The sequence below is a fragment of the Aythya ferina genome (assembly GCF_964211825.1).
Source record: "Aythya ferina genome assembly, chromosome: 3".
NCBI classification, from domain to species: Eukaryota; Metazoa; Chordata; class Aves; order Anseriformes; family Anatidae; genus Aythya; species Aythya ferina.
The window spans coordinates 40155947-40177213 of record NC_140298.1 but is presented as its reverse complement, the minus strand read 5'-3'; the positions used below and the strand labels follow the sequence as shown (position 1 = coordinate 40177213).

General features: G+C 38.4%; 1 protein-coding gene across 2 annotated transcripts in view; it reads right to left on the bottom strand.

The window, feature by feature from the left end:
- HAAO (3-hydroxyanthranilate 3,4-dioxygenase) overlaps nt 1–21267 on the bottom strand; it is a 35819-nt gene extending 14552 nt beyond the window's left edge. Inside the window, exons 1-6 of one of the 2 annotated variants that reach the window (XM_084512661.1) lie at nt 20284–20528; nt 15883–15961; nt 6415–6498; nt 4664–4770; nt 1709–1798; nt 888–931 (exon numbers count right to left, since the gene is read on the bottom strand). In XM_084512661.1, the coding sequence (XP_084368787.1) occupies nt 888–931; nt 1709–1798; nt 4664–4770; nt 6415–6498; nt 15883–15961; nt 20284–20513 (634 nt within the window). In that variant the 5' untranslated portion in view covers nt 20514–20528. Of the gene's footprint in view, nt 1–887; nt 932–1708; nt 1799–4663; nt 4771–6414; nt 6499–15882; nt 15962–20283 lie in introns of both variants that reach the window. The other variant, XM_084512662.1, reaches the window with a different exon arrangement.

The following is a 21267-nucleotide window of genomic DNA, read 5'->3' as shown; positions in this document are numbered from 1 at the left end:
GTGCATATAGACAGAGAGAAGTAAGATCATGGAGACAATAAGACTTTCTCTTTTAAGAAACACAGAGACTTTTTGGAGAAGCATGTTTCCTAGTCAAGGACACAATGCTGAAAGCTGCTTCAGCTGCAGTCTTTCAGGCAGGTTTTTGTCTGGTTTACTGTTCCCTAAGTGCAGGGACTTGCAGGGTTGCTATCCCATATACAGGACTCTTCTGTGAATTTTTCATTGTGGTCAGGATTATTACCCATCACTATCCACGTTTTAGGTCTCTGCCCAACAAACTCAAGAGTGCAGTTATGACTGGAGTGTGTTCTCCAGTGTGGAAGTTGCAGTTGCTATTCAAAAACAGATGCAAAATAAAAATAGGTCATGACAGCATGGAAATGAAATATTAAATGAATCAGACACTACATGAACTAAAAGCATGTGTCTTTCCATGGGCATCTTTGTTTCCTGAGTTAGTCATAGGTAAATAGTTATACAGTTATAGGTAAAGGAGAACAAGTAGCTATATAGCAACTATAGTAGCTATAGATCAACTCACTAAAACCTCATTCTCCACAGTCAGATGACTTTTTCTTAATATAAGACTGGAATGGCATGCAAGAAAAATACAGATACTGAGGTTTCACACTGTACAGTTAACTGATAGGTCATTGTGACATCCTCAAACGAACAGACAGGATTTTGGCTTTTTCTTTTTGGTAATCATGTATATGGATTTTATTTGTGGTTGGGATAATGAAAGGAAGTACTTCCCCAAACAATTTTCATTTACATAATCACAAAGAAAGAAAAACAGAAACTTAGTCATTTTACGTGGACAGAATCCTTGTTGTTCAATCAGATATAATAATTGTTCTAATTCTGAAATTAAATTACATTACCTGGATTTGGTTTTCCAGTTTTATATTGCCTTGAATTGAAGAACCTGAAATAATAAACATTAAGCAACAGTAAGAATTTTATGTTCATGTTTTGTAGGTTAAGAGAGATTAGGCAGTAATGTTAAGAATAGCTGTGCTAGATCCTCAGCTACTATCAAATGTATTCAACAGGGCTACCCTTATTTTGTTGACAGAGAGTTTGGCTGAAAATCCTCAAAAATTCATGCCACGAAAAAATTTCCTATTCTGGTGTTTATACTGATTTTGATTTCACTTGCTTGCTGCTTGTACAAGTTTACTTGGACCATAGTTCAACTTTAGCAAACATTTCACAAATCAATAAGTTAATTGATGACATTCACACATTTCCTGGAAAGCAGCTGCTTTTTACAATATCTAACAAATTTGCCACAGTCCTGATTATCGATGAATAATATGGATTAACAGTATTTAAACTAGGGCAAGCAATAAGAGCGAAAAGCTCTAAGGCAGCTTAGAGTTTTACCTAGTTAACATCAATTTAGCGTTAAGTTTTCATTCAGTTCTTGTATTTAGCAAAAATATATGTTTACTTCTTCACAAAGTATGTTCCAAGTTTCAGTGGGTGACACCTTTTTTTTTAAAAAAAAAAAACAAAAACTGATTTAATGATTTTAGGGTATACAAGATGCAATTAAAGATCTACAGAGCAGTACTTAACTTTTAACAAAACTATGAAAAACACAGCATAAATAGAAAATGGAGTATATAAGTCACAGGCTGATAAAGATCCATTAGATCATTTCAAATGTCTTTTAAAATTTACACAGAAAAAGGCTTACTCTTGAATTATTGGTGTAAGTTGAGTGCCGAGATCTTCACAGTGAAACCACTTTTCAAATAGGACATTAGTTGATTCTCCAACATAGTATCTGACAAAGTAAAAACATTTTTTTTTTTTTATTATTAACTAACAGATCATGCATTCTTTTTGATAAAATATCTACTTGATGTGTGTAAGCATGTATTATTCTCAAGCATGGTGTACTTTATTCTGAAGTGTGGTTATTTAGGGAAGCTTTATTTTTCCCTGATTAGCTGACTGGTGAGGTGCTTAAATTTCTGTCAAGGGCCTAGTAGTTCTGCTGATCAACTTTTGCATAAGTTACCAAATTCCTTTCACAAACTTTCCAGATTTAATCCTAGAAATTGTTTTGTGCCATAACTCTTTGGGACCAATAAACCCCACTTTGGGTATAGTTTCTACAAAAATACCTGTCCCCAAATACAGTTTGTAGTAACTGCTTCCAGGCAGCTGTTAGATAAATGTTCATTTCTAAGAGAATCCTCTTGCTTATTGCTCATGCATGGGCAGATAAGAATACAAGACGGATTATGGATTTGTTTGAAAAAATTTGGCTGCATAAATTTGGAAAGTGTTGTTTAGCTTGTCAATCTGCAAAGTCACTTTGTGTTTTACTTGCATTATTTTGTCTTAATGAATAAATAAATTGTGCTGAGATCAACAGGACAAAGTAGCTGTTGTCTCTGGGATGACAAAAATATAAGTTACCTACAGGTTAAAAAAGAACAACTACATGGCAATGGAGAGATATTCCAGTACAGTCACTCATAATGACAAGTGATTGTAAATAGGACCTGTGTCCTTTGGGTTAAAATGACTGGAATTCAGGTTTAAAGGGGTAAACAAGGCTTATATAATTATACTCCACATGTATGTGTATTTGTGTATTCATGTATGTCTTATATATCCATATTAGTATTGTCCAGAAACTTTCTAAGAGCTCTGCACTTCTTCCAGTTTTGGAAAAAGAGGGTACTGGGAAGAGGGTAACGTTATTAATGCCTACAGCATAAGAAAAGCTGTGCTATGAACACAAATGTTGGTTACCTGAGAATCCACATAGAAGGGAAATGTTACAAATGTCTCTGTTGGGAAAAGGCTTTGGAAGGAATATGCACCTTGCTAGGCATTAAAGAAATAATACAATCTAAAAACTAAAATCAAACTTAGTTGGCTTAGTTTGCCATAGGATTAAGTTTTGCTAGTGCACTTTTATTATAATACAAAGCATGTAATTGTTACCTAGGTTGAAACACTGAAGCAGGCTCTTTTTATTTCACTTGCACAATAATCAGCATGCTGGTGGCTCTGATTTATGACTGAAGCTTGTAGGCATGGTAAATAATGTAATGGTAATATAACATTAGACCTTGAGTCTGCATACTTCAAGGCAATCTTTGCTGCAGGTGGGTGGAAGTGAGAAGCTTGACAAGAACAGAAGTTCTGGTTGTAAATCCCATCTCCCATGAGCATGCATAGAGCCAGTGTTGCTTCAAAAGTACAACATGATTGTTCACTTCCCAAACTTCAGGCATCTTTGTTTGTGTCAGTGTGAAACCCTGGCCACTAAACACCTCTAAGTGATTTATTTTCAGGTACTTGATTAGATATTTTCAATTAAGAGTGTGTTTTGTTAATCCAATTATTTTTTCCACCTGCAAACCATATGGTAGCTTCTGATTAGTTTAAATTCTCACCCAAAGCATGACTATGTCAAAGTGCAAATCCCTAGATCTACCTGGGGTTCCTTGTAAAGCCATTCAGTATCTTTGTAACTCATGACATCTACAAGCTTTGTGTATAAGGTAGGTTATTTTATCTGAAGTTACCTACAGCTACTTATGTTCTTTTATTACAAGTGAACATCATTTTCTGAATCACTAGCCAATTGTTTCTAACTCAAAATATCTTTTTTAATAATGCTAGTGCTCAGGATTTATGGACCTGCTATGAAAATAAAATTAATAATAAAAAAAAAGTGCATAGATAAACGCTGCTTCAAGTTAAGTGGATTTGTCTTCAGCTTCAAATCCATTCAGGTGACTTTCTGAATTATCCTCCTCTTAATTTCCTATTTTTTTCTCTAGAATTCTTTGAACAGTGTGTGTGTGTGTGTACATATATTTCTAGCTCATATATTCAAAATTCCCCTTATTTGATATGGCCCATGCAACGATCAAAACTACAGACAAAAGGACAAAAACAGTACATTACAGATATTACTGCAATTTTAAATCTTTATAAACTACGTGAGTAGCTGTGAACTCACTTTGGTCAGCTGTATCCAGTTAATACCAAACCAGCTTTTCTAACTTGGCTATCACTGCTGTGACTTGCCTTCTTAGACTTATGAATTCTGCAAGGCTACAGAACAAGGCTCAGTCTTGCTCCCACTAGAATATAAAATAAATCTTTCATTTATTTGAAGACATTGTTCTCATAAGGCAATAAAACCTAGACAGAGGTGTTTACAATGTAGGGGGGATAGCGTTAAGAAAATTGTCTTTTGTTTCTAGCTACCCACACATTTGCCAGGAAAGCTCTTCTTTATCTTTTTGTTTTCAGTGCCTACCAAGGAATTAATGTTCTACTTGCCAGAACTGATATGAAAATCTCTTTTGATTTGTGCTGTTACAAAACTCTGAGTTTTTAAACTTAAGGTGATATTCATAGGTGATCTATAGGTTGATAGCTCTAACCACAGGACTTGTTGTGAAGACATTTCAATGTGTTCCTTGCTAGCCTAAACTAAATGCTAAATGAGATCTCTGTTTGTGTATAGATAAATGCATGTGTGGACAAAACTAGTAAAAAAAAATTGTCAGGGTGTATCTATTGAATTACTGCAAAAGTATAATACAGTATTGTATTGACATGAGAAATTAATTTCATATTATGAATCCTAACAGAATAGCCAACAGTTATACTTCACCTGAGCCCATCAATTTCTGTCTTTAATCTTTCCCTCTCGATCACAAGACCCACAGTGTCTGCGTATCTCTGAGGAGAATGAGGTATCCTAGCAGGTAGGAGAAACATCTGTTCAGACAAAGAAATGGGAAAGCATCAGTGGTAGGAGGGTTTTTGTTTTGCATATCATCCTTCTCCTGTCCCCAGTCCTCTGTTCACTGTCCCCACATTCCCCCTGCTCCTTGTTGATCTGTGCAGCTGCATTCAGTTTGGTACCAACCAAACTGTACCCTTGCAGCTGCATTCAGTTTGGTACCAACAGCCTGCAGATGCTGCATTTTGCTTTCTCAGTGAATGATGACCATTGATTCAGCGATCAGCATTGCCTTTATTGCAGTCCTCCTAGATTGATCATCATTGCTAGACACACATAAAATGAAAATCTAACCAGTTACTCTATCTGGAATCTACATGTATAAATTTACTGCAATTTCTCAGTAGCAGAAATGGAAATAAAAAGTGAGTTCGTTGTCAGCTCAAGAAGATTTCTAACGTAATCATCCATGTGTGTCCCTCCAACACAGTGAGACCTGTGATTGTGTGATAAGGAGAATTCTCCAAAATTAACAAATACGAGGGACTGTGACAGAGAATGGACAACATTTGGTTGGGAGAAGCCTATTACTGAAGCCTGAAAATAAATTTTCTTGTAGCATCTATTTGACTATGTAGGAAGGTGGTGGTAAGCGTGTGCTGTTTTTGAGTGTTACAGATTTCATAGCTGAGTTTGGGCGTGTCATTGCAACTTCTCTGTCTGCAGGACAGAGCGAATGATAGTGCCTTAGTAGGACTGGTGCTGGTCTTCCCTCTGTGGACATTGTGTGTTCCTTTTCATTAATGCTCTGGTATGTGCCCAGATCTCAGGTGTAGAATCTATTACCAGACTGTCCCCATCTACAGGTTTGAAAGTTTAGATCTGTTTCTTAATTGAAAAGGTCACAATGCTTCTTCTAGTGACTAAGCTGTTGGGTCTAATACATGTCCTTCCCTTTAAAGACTGACCCCACTAGATCTAATATTTGATCCTCTCAAAGACTGAGAGCAGTTCAAGCTTTTGACAATGATAATGAGCGGCAGTAGTGGCACATCTAATAACTTGTGACTAGGTGTTTTACTTGCGGTTACTACAAGCTCATTAACAGCATTGAAATCTGTGCTTTAGTAAATCTGCTACTACATGGAAAAACATCTGAATGAAGGTGGATACATTTTGTCCATAAATTGCTCTTTAAAAACTGTTCTGGTATTATGATGGTTGTGAAAGCTAGCTGTGACAACTAAAGAAGGCTGAAAATACCTGAATTTCTTAACTTCTAACATTCTAAGCAGTTTATTTAATGTGGTGTTTGGGTGGGTGGGCAGTATTTACCTGACAGTGTGTAAGTAAGACTGATTCACTTGAATTCACGTGGCTGATTCTATGCCATGAAGGGGAGTAAGAACTCCTTTCAGTATTTTCTTGGCTGTCTGAATGGATATCCCAAGTACCCGCAGATTTTTATCTCTTACTGAAATTGTGAAATGTTGGACAGAGTATTGTCGTTTGCTGTTAATTACATGGAATTTGTTACAGTGCATTCAAGCACTTATTTGTTTTTTTAATCCTGATGCCATTTCTTACATAGCAGCGATAAATTAATTTTGATATACTTCATAAAATATTAATTTAGCATACATACGTACAACAATAACAGAAAAACAATGGTGTTTTACCTCCCCTTCACGGATGAAAATGTCTTTTTGCTTCCCATTTTCAATTATCTTTAAACACATGTCTCCTTTCACTTGGTAAAAGAGCTGAAGGAATGGGAAAATAACAATAGGTCAACTGCTCCAAAACATTCTGTACTTCATATTCCGTTTTTAAAGAATATATGCACAAAAACATTCAATCTGTTTGCAAATACTTACAGCTTTTTTCTAACAATACATAATAGACTTCCAACCTTCATTGCTTTTTAAAATTTTATGAAATATGTATTATTTCCATTATCTGCATACATATGACAGGCTGTGCAAGAGATGTGTAATTGCTTGAAGAGCTCTTCCACAAACATATTGGAACCCTGCTCTACTGTCTTTAATCCTGGGGATTACACTTTGTAGGGCCGGGAATTTATGGTTGAGACATCTGTTAATTGTACTGCATATAAAGCTTCATTTCCATTGTTTTTCAGCTCAGATGTATCAGGGTCTTCACTGTTCCATTCAGTCAGATTAAATGCCCCCTTTCCAAAAACGCTTCAGATATGCAAGCCCATTTTTATTTATTTATTTATTTATTTAATTTTAACAGAGCTTTTTCAAGTGGGAATAATTGCCCATTTAGAAGCTGTTCTGTTTTATTTCTGTGGTCACTCTGAAGCCCTGCAACAGCTGCTCCTCATCCTACTGTGTGTGTAAAAGGATTATATTCTAAGCTTACATAAGGGCAGGGCTACTGAACCTGTAATTCTGCCTTCAGTGACCTTTCCACGGTTCTGTTTTCAGAGTAGCTTTGTGAGGGCTCGGAGGTGTTCAGACCTGGCCTCGTGCTTCATAGAAGAGCTGTGCTATGATCTGTAAGCAGGTCTGTCGTTGACCTGGAATAATGGGCACATTTTTACTCGTACCGTATAATGATGGGCAATAATACTTCAAAAAGTCAACTTTACCTTTCTCATTCTGCCTCTCTGCCCAATTTCTATATACTTTTCATATTCTGTCTTCCATAGCTAGAAACCAAGCAGACTAATACATATAGTTGCTGAAATTCAGGTTAAAATTGCCTGAAATCTGAGTCAAAGTTAGAACTACAGTGGAAATTATTTTATCTGTAGCTATTCACTACAATTTTAACAAAATGGTAATAAAGTGCTCATGAAATATTAATAAGAGAAAAAAGAAACCACCCAAGTATTATGGAAACCCTGAAGCAAACATTTTCCGTTAGAAAAGCTTAATCAAATTTTTAATTTAATTAATTTTTAATTATTTTTTTTTTTTCTGAAACAGTTCCTGATATATGGATTGATATATGTTTCAAAATCCAAGGAACACACTCATGAACATAAGAATAAATACTCTACCAGGGGAATGAAACAGTAGAGAGAACTGAAGATGCACTGGAAAAAACCTCATGCTGAGAGCTCTTACATGAGTGGAAAGCTCACCTTGTGCGAAGGAGATCACCATGGCTAAATTAAACTGTTGTCTAGATGGCCACATTGCCAGGTTACTTATCCTCATTGCACTCCATTTTCCCATGTTCTTTTCATATCATTTTCTTGTGTGTTACTGAATGACTGTATAAATGCAATATTAGCCCTCATTACAGAGCATGTCAGGCTCCTTGTACAACATAGTCGTTTGGGTGGAGAAATGCTCTCTCCTCCATTTCAAAAAAGACCTATCTTATCTAAGAATATAAGGTTCTGATGGATTCTCACACAGGCCATTGGTAATATCACAGAATCACAGAATTTCTAGGTTGGAAGAGACCTCAAGATCATCGAGTCCAACCTCTGACCTAACACTAACAGTCCCCACTAAACCATATCCCTAAGCTCTACATCTAAACGTCTTTTAAAGACATCCAGGGATGGTGACTCCACCACTTCCCTGGGCAGCCTGTTTCAATGTCTAACAACCCTTTCGGTAAAGAAGTTCTTCCTAACATCCAACCTAAAACTCCCCTGGCTCAACTTAAGCCCATTCCCCCTCGTCCTGTCACCAGGCATGTGGGAGAACAGACCAACCCCCACCTCGCTACAGCCTCCCTTGAGGTACCTAAAAAGAGCGATAAGGTCACCCCTGAGCCTCCTCTTCTCCAGGCTGAACAAGCCCAGCTCCCTCAGCCACTCCTCGTAGGACTTGTTCTCCAGGCCCCTCACCAGCTTCGTCGCCCTTCTCTGCACCCGCTCAAGCACCTCCATGTCCTTCTTGTAGCGAGGGGCCCAAAACTGAACACACTACTCGAGGTGCGGCCTCACCAGAGCTGAGTACAGGGGGACGATCACCTCCCTAGCCCTGCTGGTCACACTGTTCCTGATACAAGCCAGGATGCCGTTGGCCTTCTTGGCCACCTGAGCACACTGCTGGCTCATATTCAGCCGACTATCCACCATCACTCCCAGGTCCTTCTCTGCCTGGCAGCTCTCCAACCATTCCTCTCCCAGTCTGTAGCTCTGCTTGGGGTTATTGCGCCCCAGGTGCAGGACCCGGCACTTGGCCTTGTTGAACTTCATGCAGTTGACCTCAGCCCATCGGTGCAGCCTATCCAGATCCTCCTGCAGAGCCTTCCTACCCTTGAGCAGATTGATACATGCGCATAGCTTGGTGTCATCTGCAAACTTACTGAGGGTGCACTCAATGCCCCCATAATAACATGGCATGGGCAATGCAGAAATTGAAAGATCCTTTTGGAACTGATGACTTTTGGAGTGGTATCTTCCCTATAGCTACTGAGGGAACTGTTCCTAAATGCTTGCACAGACATGTTGATGATGCAAAGAACAACAGGAGGACAGTTTTGTGCTGTTTGTGAGTACAGATTGTGTGGATAAGCACCTTACTGATAATGGAAGGCTGAGGAGAGGAAAGGAGCCTTTCAGCTCAACAGTAGAGCAATCCAGACACAAGAAAAGATTCTTGACACAACACTGAGTTTTGAATTAAAATAATTGTTTTGTAGTGGAAAAGGAGGAGGGAGGTATGCATTGTTCCATTGCCAATAAATGTGTTTTTTGTTTGTTTGTTTGTTTTTCTGTCTGAACTTAAATACTACCTACCATTGTAAATTATGGTCCTTTTTTTTTTTTTTTTTTTTTTTTTTTTTTTTTTTGTGAATGTCTGCATGCTTTAGGCTTCTATAAATCATCTGATGTCACTGTGATGCATTAAAGTGGCTGTAATTACTGAATCTACTGATGTCCTTATATTATACCCTGAACTTTTATTGAGGAAACTGTCAAATGTTTAACATTTCTGTGAGTTATAGTCCATGCCTGTTTCATAGGACAGTTTGCCAATATAGTATTATACTGTCATTTTACTGGAACTTTTTTTTTTTCCTTTTTCTTTTTTTTTTTTTTTTTTTCTTTTTCCTTTTTTTTCAGTGCTGACCAAGCTTTGCATTCTGGGCAAATATGAGCTCTTCCTACGTACCCCTCCACCCCCACCCCCACCCCCCTCCCCCCCCCCAAAAAAAAAAAAGACATGAAGACACATGAGTAATGAAGTAGTGGTGAGTGTGTGGGTGCTTGATTGTGCTTCAAACTGGATAGCATTGTGTCAAACTGTGAGGAAAGGCAGCTGGATCAGTGCTGAATTTCTAACAGGTTTGCACAGGCCAAGTACAACACAAGATGTGCTCTAGGTGGTCCTGCTTGGTAGGGGGGTGGTGATGATCTTCAGAGGCCTCTTCCAACCTCAGCCATTCTGTGATTCTCTTTTATGCTCAGTAGTTCGGTGTATGGCTTGCTAATTTAGATCCACCTTTGAAATCAAACTCTGCCTAGATATAGTAGCCCAGAGCTCTGTGAGTGTTCTTGTGGCTGACAACTTATTCATGGGCCTCTAAAGAAATCTGCAGTTTGCACTATACTTTGATCGCTGATTTTGAAAGTGGAATTTAGGATTGCTTAGCCACTTCTGCGACGACGTTCTGACTTGGCATATCCTGGTTTGCATTGCACGTCAGATTGTTAAGTACTAAATTAATATGAAGAGCAAATCAAATTCTGATGTGGGAGTAAAGTCTGGGTGTTCTCCAGACTTCAGCAGTGACTGATCTACATGAGCACAGAAAAACAATTTTCTCCCTTACTCATCACAAGGCTTTTCAGCCATCAGAAGTCTGGAAGGCAAACAGATGAGGAAGGCAGAGCAAACTGTTTGTTGTTTTTTTTCTCTGCTCATTTACATGTCACCTGTGAAACATGAATACTAGCCAAGACTCATCCTAACAATTTTATGCAGCAAACATATTTCTGAAGACACAATCTCTTTCTGATGCAAGGGGATCATCACTCTTATTGCTTTCTAATATGAGCTTTGTTTCTTATTAAAATATTCAGAGTTTTCACCAGATAAATGTGTTTTTAAAATATAAGGAGCAAAAAGATCTTGCTTGCTCTGCTAAGACTCATGTTCTCAGTTTAACTCAGGAGATAAGCACTGCAATACCACCTACCGGAATGATCATCCTAGCCACTTTCCTCTCTCCTTAGGCATCCAGTATCCCCATACAATCTAAAGGGAGAATGAAGTTGCTAGGGGAGTTTCTCCAAAGCATGCTGCCTGGAGAGCAGCATAAGCTAGAAGAAGGGGTCAGGCTTCATTTAAGCAGATTTGTCAGAAACTGGAGCCAAATCCTACTTGTGGTGTGTATGTGAGGGGGAGAAAAAGAGAAATTGAAGCTCAGGCTAGGAAATGCAGATGAGCTGTGACAGATATGACTTGAAATCTTTATCGCTTTTCAGAGCACAACAACTGTATCCCAAATAGAAAGTGTAAATATGCTATACGAAGCTGAAGGGATTGGCCAAGCTGATCAGAGGAGAGAGGGTTTCTGTTCTGAAAATCCTCTGCAGGAGTGCAGTGCTAGGACTCTGACCTGGGGCTGCATCAGTTTGTAGCTGGCTGCATACACGGGAAACAACCTAGATGCCAAGAGCAGAAACTTCAGGCACTCATGCCACAATGAGAAGCAGGGCTTTTAACACCAAGTGCAGTATTGTGCCAATGCAAATGTGTTGCAGGTGGTAGATGAAAGGCTGATTTGAATTTTGCTGCATGGAACTGCACTATTATATGTAGACTCAACATCAGGTGTGAGGAGAATATGAATTGTTATGAAATTAAAGGCAGCTATTGGAGATTTGTTATGTTTAAGTGGTGGACTGAAATGGGTAAAGAGATGGGAGCCTAACTACTTTTCTGATCCTAGATTTAGCATATCCCACCTTCCCCCAAAGCAGCCCACACTGTGCAATAAATAAAATCTGAAACTGATTTTACTATAGTTAAGCTTTGTTATGATCATGGTTTTTATGTGTCATTAACGTCCTTTGAAGCAAACAGTTCCCTTCAGCTTTCACTTATCGTATAAATAAGGTGAATAAGATAAAAGAATAGCTTTTCCCCTACTCAGGCTTTGCAAGTAAGCAAAAATGCAGTAAATACACCGTGAATTTTGTGAGCTGTGTGAACACCTTAACTCTTCACGTCACAAATGCTATTGTATGATGAAAAGTTAAAGAAACCAAGTTATGTCTGGGACCTGAAAAACAGCTATGACCCTCAGCCATAAGGCGCTGAGCATTGTCAGGACTGGCATACAATCTTTCTATACAAGCTTTTCATCAGTACTTCATGAAGGGTTTGTATAAAAACTTACAAAACTAGATATGTATATATAGCACAATCTATTTAGTGCCTATTAAGAAAGTTTTGTCTGTGTAGCTATAAAAATGTTTTCTCACAGCATTTTGCTATTTTAACAGAAGATGTATGTCCTAAAGCAACATTTTGCTGTTTCAACAGAAGATGTATGTCCTAAAGCAAATACAGGAAAAAGAATGACTATGACATAGTGATAAATTAAAGCCAAAGAATGCAAATAGCTTATCTCTTGTAAGGTGCAGCTTAATTTTGCCATTTATAAAATCTGTCTGATAGAAAACAATGTCCTGGGTTTGAGACAGTACTTTTCTGCAGAAGGCTGGCAAATAAGTAGTGTGTGGAAAATTAGGAAGGAGCGAGGTATCAAGCTACATATTTAGGAAACCCCTGCTAAGCAGGAAAAAAAATTGTGAGACTGGGTACTGTTTTTGTCTCCATGGATGTAGATTCCAAATCAAATCTCCAGACCCTCTCATAATTAGCCATCAGAACCCATTTTCCTGATACAGCTGCACACTAAAGGTGCCAGCAGGGAACAGTTTAGGAGGAGGAGGATTTAGGAGGATGCTCCTAAACCCTCATCTCTGCGTGTGAGCTGCTTCCTGCTGTGAACTGTGGGCTGACAGCACATGTGCCATAGGACACAATATAAGCTGTGACTAATAACAGGCACAAAATCATGTCTGAACAAATACAAACAATTCTAGTTAACTTTCCTTTCTAAACCATTTTTTGTGGGTATCAGAATACTAGTAGAACAGTATCAGCTACATTTGTGAAAAGGACTGTGAGTTTTTGCATTCATGATTTGGTTAACGGTATGCCTCTATTTTGGGTTTCAAATTATCACTCAGAACTATAAAGGACCTGTTTTTTTTTTTTTTTTGTTTGTTTGTTTGTTTGTTTTTTTAATCCCAATCCCTATTTATGAATATGCCCTTTTACTAGGAAACTCTCTTACAATTTTTAAATGAAAAACATAGATTTAAAGGATTCATTAGATCACTAGAAGGTGCAAATGTATGAGCATTGTGAAAAGAAAACAGCAATAACAAAAAACTGATGTAAATGATATTCATCTGACTTTTGTTTTATGGGAAGAAAAAAAGACAATTTTTTAAAATGCAACAGGATAGGAACTGCTCAGGGACCAAGAACAATCTAGCATAAACTGAGAGATGCAGGGAGAAGCAAGATCATAAAAAAAGAAATAAATATATTGTATTTATATACTTCATAGTTGGAAGGTATCCCTATCCGTAGGAGGGAGGTTGGAACTAGGTGATCTTTAAGGTCCCTTTCGACACAAACCAGTCTGTGATTCTGTATTCTGTGATATTTAGCACTTCAGTGCAGACTGTTATTCCAGTTCAACCTCAGCTTTTTTTTTTTTTCTTCTCTGTTTTGCTCTTAGTATATACATCTTGGATGTTCTTCAGAGCAAGAAAATAAATTAATTATATAAGAACAATTTTGTTAAGTTGCAGGAAAAAATAATTTGGACTCATTCACTTCCATATCTGCCTTTATTTTATGCTTGGTAGAAACTTAATGTCACTGACCTTAACAAAATTCACTTTGTTAATCTAACATATAACGCTTTAAAACATGCCATATAGATGTGATATTCTTTTCAGTGCTTTCTGAGCTGTCATGCTACAGATGTGGTTAATCCTCTCCCAAGGATGCAATCATGTTGACAAAACCACACTTTGTTTTCCCCAACTAAGTATCTCTGGAATTTCCTTGTCAAATACCTGCTAGATGGTAAATTCTTCTGGTCAGTGACAACTGCTTCGTACTGCACTGCCCTGAGGTCTGTCCTCCCTGCTTCCCCACCCTGAGGGACCTGCCAACACAGTGCAGCTAACAAAAAGGGATATCCTGAATGTGATGGGTAGCCTGGTACCTTATCAGACACGGCTGTGCCCACAGCTGAGGGCAGGCTGTGAGAATAATGTTACAATTTTGATAGGTTTCCACCTTTTCGTCCGATATTCTATAGTCGGCCCAACAGCTTCTCATTACTCAAAGCTTTGAGTTGCATGGCTTTGTTTTGATACAGAAGATATGCAGAGAAGGGGACTGATTTGAAAAATACATGTATGGAGAGATTCTATTCTCATAGAACCATTGGATATCCTGAGCTGGAAAGGACCTGCAAGGATCATGGAAACCAACTCATGTGTACACCCAGAGCTTTGTCTGAGAGCTTTGTTGAGATAGTTGCACCTTGAGTACTGTGTTCAGTTTTGGGCCCCTCGCTACAAGAAGGACATCGAGGTGCTTGAGCGGGTGCAGAGAAGGGCGACGAAGCTGGTGAGGGGCCTGGAGAACAAGTCCTACGAGGAGCGGCTGAGGGAGCTGGGCTTGTTCAGCCTGGAGAAGAGGAGGCTCAGGGGTGACCTTATCGCTCTCTATGGGTACCTCAAGGGAGGCTGTAGCGAGGTGGGGGTTGGCCTGTTCTCCCACGTGCCTGGTGACAGGACGAGGGGGAATGGGCTTAAGTTGAGCCAGGGGAGTTTTAGGTTAGATGTTAGGAAGAACTTCTTCACTGAAAGGGTTGTGAGGCACTGGAACAGGCTGCCCAGGGAAGTGGTGGAGTCACCATCCCTGGAAGTCTTCAAAAGACGCTTAGATGTAGAGCTTAGGGATATGGTTTAGTGGAGGGCTGTTAGTGTTAGGTTGGAGGTTGGACTCGATGACCTTGAGGTCTCTTCCAACCTAGAAAATTCTGTGATTCTGTGATTCTTGAACTCCGGCAGCTCAGTGCTGTGACCACTGCCCTGGAGAGCCTGTCCCAGTGCCCGAGCACCCTCTGGGTGCAGACCCTTTCCCTAACCCCCAGCCTGACCTCCCCTGTCCCAGCTCCATGCCATTCCCTTGTGTCCTGTCGCTGTCCCCAGAGAGCAGAGCTCAGCGCCTGCCCCTCCGCTCCTCTTGTGAGGGAGCTGCAGGCTGCCATGAGGCCTCCCCTCAGCCTGCTCTGCTCTGGGCTGAACAAACCCAGGGGCCTCAGCCGCTCCTTGTGCGTCTTCCCCTCCAGACCCTTCACCATCTTTACAGCCCTCCTTTGGATGCTCTCTAACAGTTTTATGTCCTTCTAGCATTGTGGGGCCCAAAGTGCAAATAGTACTTGAGGTGAGGCCACACCAGCACAGAGCAGAGCGGGACAATCCCTTCCCTGGACTGGCTGGCAGTGCTGTGCCTGATGCATGCCAGGGTATGGTTGGTTCTCCTGGTTGCCAGAGGACACACTGCTGGCTCATATTCAGCTTGACAACAGTTAGAACCCCCAGATCTCTTTCTTTCGGAAAAGAGGATATTCCATAGGATATTCTTTATCCTTCAAAATATGAATGAAAGTAGAAAATGCTGATATTTTTCACAAAGCCCACTGGCTTGAAATTATATATATATATTTTTTTTCTGAAAATAATATTGATTTCTGAATTTCAAAATTACTTTTGAAATATAAACTGATAATCTGTAACAAAATATCACTTAAAAAATATTCTTACCTTTCTAAAGTGTCATTCCAAAATGTTGACATGACACATTTTGATGTGTAAAAGTACTTTCTCTAGTTTCCTGTTGAAAATGAACTATAGCAAAATAGATCTGATTTCAACACGTAGTTTATTTAAAAAGAAATTATGGTTCAGGTGTATAATTCTGTGTAAGACTTTGAATAGATCTAGTGAGTACAACACCACTGAGCCTGGCATTGCTAATCTGTAGCTTCAAATGTAGCTGCATTCTAACCATACAGATCAATTAAAACAACTTATAGGTTACCTCTTCTCCTTCTTCAATATGATAATCCTTCCTTTCATTTGGTCCTCCAACAAACATCACATTCAATTGATGTCGATGCCTAGAAAAGCAAAGTGACAATTTAAAGCTACCTCCATACATGGTGTCCCTTATTTCATGGATTTTTATTTTTATTTTTTACTTTTGTGATGCTTTGACTACAGTGAGTCAATGAAACAATAGCAAGTGACAAGTAGCAACAAGAATGAGAGAAAACACCTAGATGCATCTTCCTGCTCTGCCACTGGCCTGCTGGATGACCTGAGGCCATCTACTTCCCTCCTGGTGTTTTGGTTCCTCTAGCTGTGAAAAGAGAACGAAGGTTTACCAACAGTGGAAAGAGCTTTGAACTGCAAAGACAAAGAATGATATGTAAAAGACAGGAAAGACAGGAAAAATGCCCTCTCAATTATTAGTTCAGGATAAAGGTAAATCTCTTTAAGCTTAATAAAGGTAAAATCATGCTTGGTTCCCAGGGGCAGAATTACTAGAGATTCTATTCTGATGGTAGGAATTATGAGCTAATTTCTCTTCTATTTATATCAGTTTTGCTGAGGTGGAACAACATTACAATGGTTTCTTTGCGGTTGTGGTTGATTCACAAAAAAGAGATTCAGGCCCTTTATCTTAATTCTGTCCCTTGTAAGAGTCTCAGCGAGCTATTTTCTCAGCTGTCACAAAGAATAGATAGAACTCCAATTATCTATCACTGCGTGTATCTTAATAAAGAGGTAAAGTAGCAGTTTTCTGTTTCCTTTGTGTGGGGAAAAAACCGCTATAAATCAGAATTGTTAACTGTGATTCAAAATTTATCCATAAGCTCTCTTTGACGTGTGAGCTGAAGGATGTTGACCTCTACTTTTCAATGAGGAAGTACTTGAGCTAACTGGAAATCCTAGTAATACAGAACCAGCAGGACTATGCTCCCCTACAATTCAGGAAAGAAATACATGCCTCTGTGTCAGCACTTCACAAGCCTTAATTGAGAGAAACCAAACTATTCTGAATTACTGAACGTATTTATTTGATCTGGTACTTATATCATGCTTACTTTGAAGAGAAGTTAAATTATAAAGAACACCACAGTAAGGATTAGTAAAGCAGAAATAACTGTTGTGACAAACCATTCCTTGATCAAATTAAAATCTAAAGAATTAAATTAGATTACAATACTTAAATTTACTATTCTCACCATGGGAACTTGTACACATTACAGCTCCTGGCTTCATGCCAGTATCTTAAAATAAGGAACTGAAATCAGAACTGACTCTATCAGGCAGATTTAATACTTCTTTTCAAGGACATGCTGAAATACTTCTGTATTAATGAACCCTTCTACTAGAGAAGGGTAGGAAGACCAAAGCAGTAACAACATAGCTAATTATTCATGAAATAAATTCAAATCAGCCCTGAAGAATAAGAGAAACATGATCTACGTGCATCATGTAGCCTACTTTTAAGATTAATTAATTTTTACAGAAACCCATTGTATTTGATTCAACTGATTGATTTTATTAGTTCAATAATTAAAAGGGAAGCTATTGCTCTCTAAACCATTGTTCCTTAACTTTTTGTTGAACTATTTGGCAAATCTAACATTAATTCTGGTACCCTATGGATTTAGTTTTGCATAATAAACTGGCAACAATGGGTTAATTCTTGCTTTGATTAAGAATTATACAATGGCACTATCAAAAACTTCTAACTATCAAATACAAGCAGGAATTCAAAGAGGTTCGTTTGTCCACACTGCTAAATAAAGTTGTCCAGTTAATATAATTGCAGTGAAATAAGACAAATCATAAGAAAGAAAAGCAGGTTCATCTAAGACCGTCTGGGAGACAGTTAATGCAGTTTCAGTATCATAAAGGTTACAGGAGTGTGGAAATTACTTGATTGCATTATTTTTAGAATGAGCTGCTAATCAATGGCCTATTAAGTTTTACATACTCTTATATTTTTCTTCTTAATCACATAAAGAAAATGTGACCAGCAGGCAACCTTTTGAAAATGTCTTAAGACCACAAAGAATGAGATACTCCATGACTGTAATGAGGTCTCCTTACCTCCTTACAGTATCATATTCTGAACTCAAAGAAAAGCTTTAAAAGTGCCTTAGCAACCCTGTAAAAATCAGCTATCCCAAGCGTTCTGATTTTGCGCTAATTGCTCCTTGAGGTTAAAAAGTATTTAAGCTTGCAAGACAGTGTAATTAAAATATATATAATTAAGTTGTAGCTCTTACATCACGTTGTTTTCTTGACTCTGGTAAAACTCTAAGCGGATGATGATTCAGGAATTGAGGTTTTGTTTTGAAATCCCATACAGATACTTAAAACCTTTGATCATCACAATTGTATGGAACATAACTGAATGAAAGTCTGAAAGCTGTAACAAATTTAGAGATGGGAAGTCTTACTGATACACTGTAAGACCTATATTTTAACCTTTAATTCTCTTTTGAAACTTAGGATCTTAAGTTACTTTATTTTTTTTTTTTTTAAGGTGTTTGCCTTCTTGCAGTGTAGAAGGCAGTGAGAAGATTTCTTTATACATCTGCACTCGGCATATAAAGTATCAAAGCCTTTGAAAACAATCTTGGAAATCTATTAGTCACATCTTGGAAAATTGCCTAAAGCTTTTTTGGAAAATCCTGAAAAAATGTAGATATCACTAGGAGCAGGTGGTGAGAAACTCAGTATCTATATAGTACATGGCTTTTCTCTCCTCCTCCACAGGCTGAAGCTTCAATGGAGAAATTGATTATTTTTTTTTTATTATTTTTTAATCTATGCAAGCGTTATCATGAAAAAATGTTCCTTGTTTCACTCTAGCTTTTTACAGTGTTTATGGGGGAGACTCATCAACATCAAGGATTTAGGGATACGTGTAACTTTCTGACCTTTGATAGACCTCATATTTCAGAGTTACTTCAGAATTACACAGAGTTGCTGGTAGGCTGTGCAGAGTAGTGCAGTAATAACAAAAAGGTTAATTTTACTGATGAAGAATGAAAAAATGAATATTTCACATACTCTAAAATACTAAAGCTTTACCACTGTCATTGGTAAGCTTCAGAAATAGATATGCTTTTATGCTTCCTAAATCCATTCTCAAAATGAAAGAAATGAAAGCACTTGTAAAAAGACACTTTCTTCTCTTTCCCACTGTGAAACTATTGCAGTGACTCAAGTTTCAGAATTTCTCATTTAGAACATAAACTGTAGATTCAACAGAGACATCTTGCTAAGGATGTACCTCTTACCTTATTTTTGTCTTGCAACCATTACTTTGAAAAGCAAACTCTTGCAGCTTTGAATGGAAATTAGTATCACTGCCACTGGTACAGTAGTGCCAAATCAGCTTTTGATTAGAGGTAGCAGTTCAGGGCAGGGGCAACAGGCACATTCTTTGCTATTGTAGTTGTTAAAATTCAAATGGAAGAAAAATATAGAAGAGCAAGAACACCTGCTTTTTATGTTCTTCATAAAACTCAGTCTTCTATAATTTCTCGTACATTATTCTTTCTTATGAAAACCTTCATATAGAGGCAATGTTGGACTACATGTATTGTCCTCAAGTTCACTGATAAAAGAAATCCTTGGAAACACAACTAGAATGTGCCACACGTTGGACCACTTACACTGGAACTTTTTCATGGACTTTGACGCTGGCAATATGCATACTGTAAACCTGCATAATACCCACACTTTTTTCTTATATTAGCTGTATAATTATTCAGGATACAGTTCATAGCTCCAAGCTGTCAGTCAGTGCCCCGCAATGTTGCCTTTTTAGCCTCATGCTGTGTTCAGAGCATCCTACCCTGCCCTGACAGCTCAGAAATGCCCTGGAAACCTGCTCTTTCAGCCCTGCTCCCCATTGATTCTCCTTATCTTCATGTGATATGCCCTGTCAGTTTCGATCGCTCCTGCAGATTCAGCTCCTCTGCAATACTGGAATGACCCTTAGCAGCTCTAGCAGCTGTTCCAGGTTGTAAGATGGCAGCATGAATCTATTTGCTAAATCTTACGGTCTATGGATGCAATGCCATCTCTTCAGATTTCTATGAGGTTATTGTCAAAGGGCATGACACAAAGTCCCTTAGCAGCCTAATTGCCTACAAGAGACTTTGAATTGGGGCAGACATATTGAAACTGATCTTCACAGCTTCTGCAGAGTTACCACAAAAAGATTTCAGCTAGTTCCTGTCCTTCAAAACTGCGGTATGACTGGCTGTAGCCTGAGAGGAACTACGGTTCCTTACGAGTCTTTACCACGTATGCATTTTAGCAGTTTCCTCTGTTAGCTAAGAATATTTATATATCTAAGAACAACATTTAAAACAAACAAACAAACAAAAAAACACCTTCATTTACTCACATAAGTTTATTGCACACAGGAGGTAAAAAGGCTGCCTTGTTTTCTTCTATCCATTTTCTGACATTTACCAGAAGCTCCATGGTCCACCAGCTACGAAACTTCTGATGAAGATGAAGTTTGCATAGTGCTTGCTCTGTGAGCAACCTATGTGTGACTCCATCCCCCCAGTTCAGGGATTGGTTGGTAGAAGAGGTGTCTTCAGGCTTAAGTGTCAAAGGGGACAGGTCCATCAGCCAAAGGTCACTTTGCAAAGAGTGCTCATGCTCCAGCAGCTTAGCTAATAATTGACCAGCATTTTTTTTAAAAAAATAAATATTTTCATCTGAGACTCTTACTGCCCACAGGAGGTTGCTTCCTTCTCTTTACGGCATCAGCTGCAGTAAAGAAACTTTCTCTGTACAGAAACTGCCTTGCTACATACAGTAATGAAAACTTGGGCACTTAATAGAAACATCAGGTTTCAAAGCTAAATGCAGCTTGAGAGCCATTGCTCAAAGTTTAACTACATGTATACAATATAGATAAAATGTATTTTTATACATACTTAAATATCTATGTGTTTTGTGCATGATAATAGAGTCCTATTTCCTTTTCCCACCTTTCTTCAACCTTGTTAGGCTGAATGATTGAGGTTGTGATTGAAAATACTGGGAACTACTTCTGCCAAATAACAAAAATAAAAATGTCTCCTGCATTTGTAAGACCAAAAGCAGTTGTTCATAAACGATCTTTTTAATTTGTCTCAGTCTTTGCCAGGATTGTGGCAGGCCTTGTTGGAGAGCTGAATGTGGTTCTGTGATGCCCTTTGGGAAAATGCAGCATGCTGTCATCAAATTACCAGGCAAAGAAATGGAGAATTATCAGGCATTCCTGGTCTGTATTAGGCTTTATTCCTTCACTGGTGTCTTTTGCATGTCTATGGAGTTCCTAATAAAATCGATCACTGCTTCCCCCTCCTCCTTCACTTCTAATAACCAAATCTAT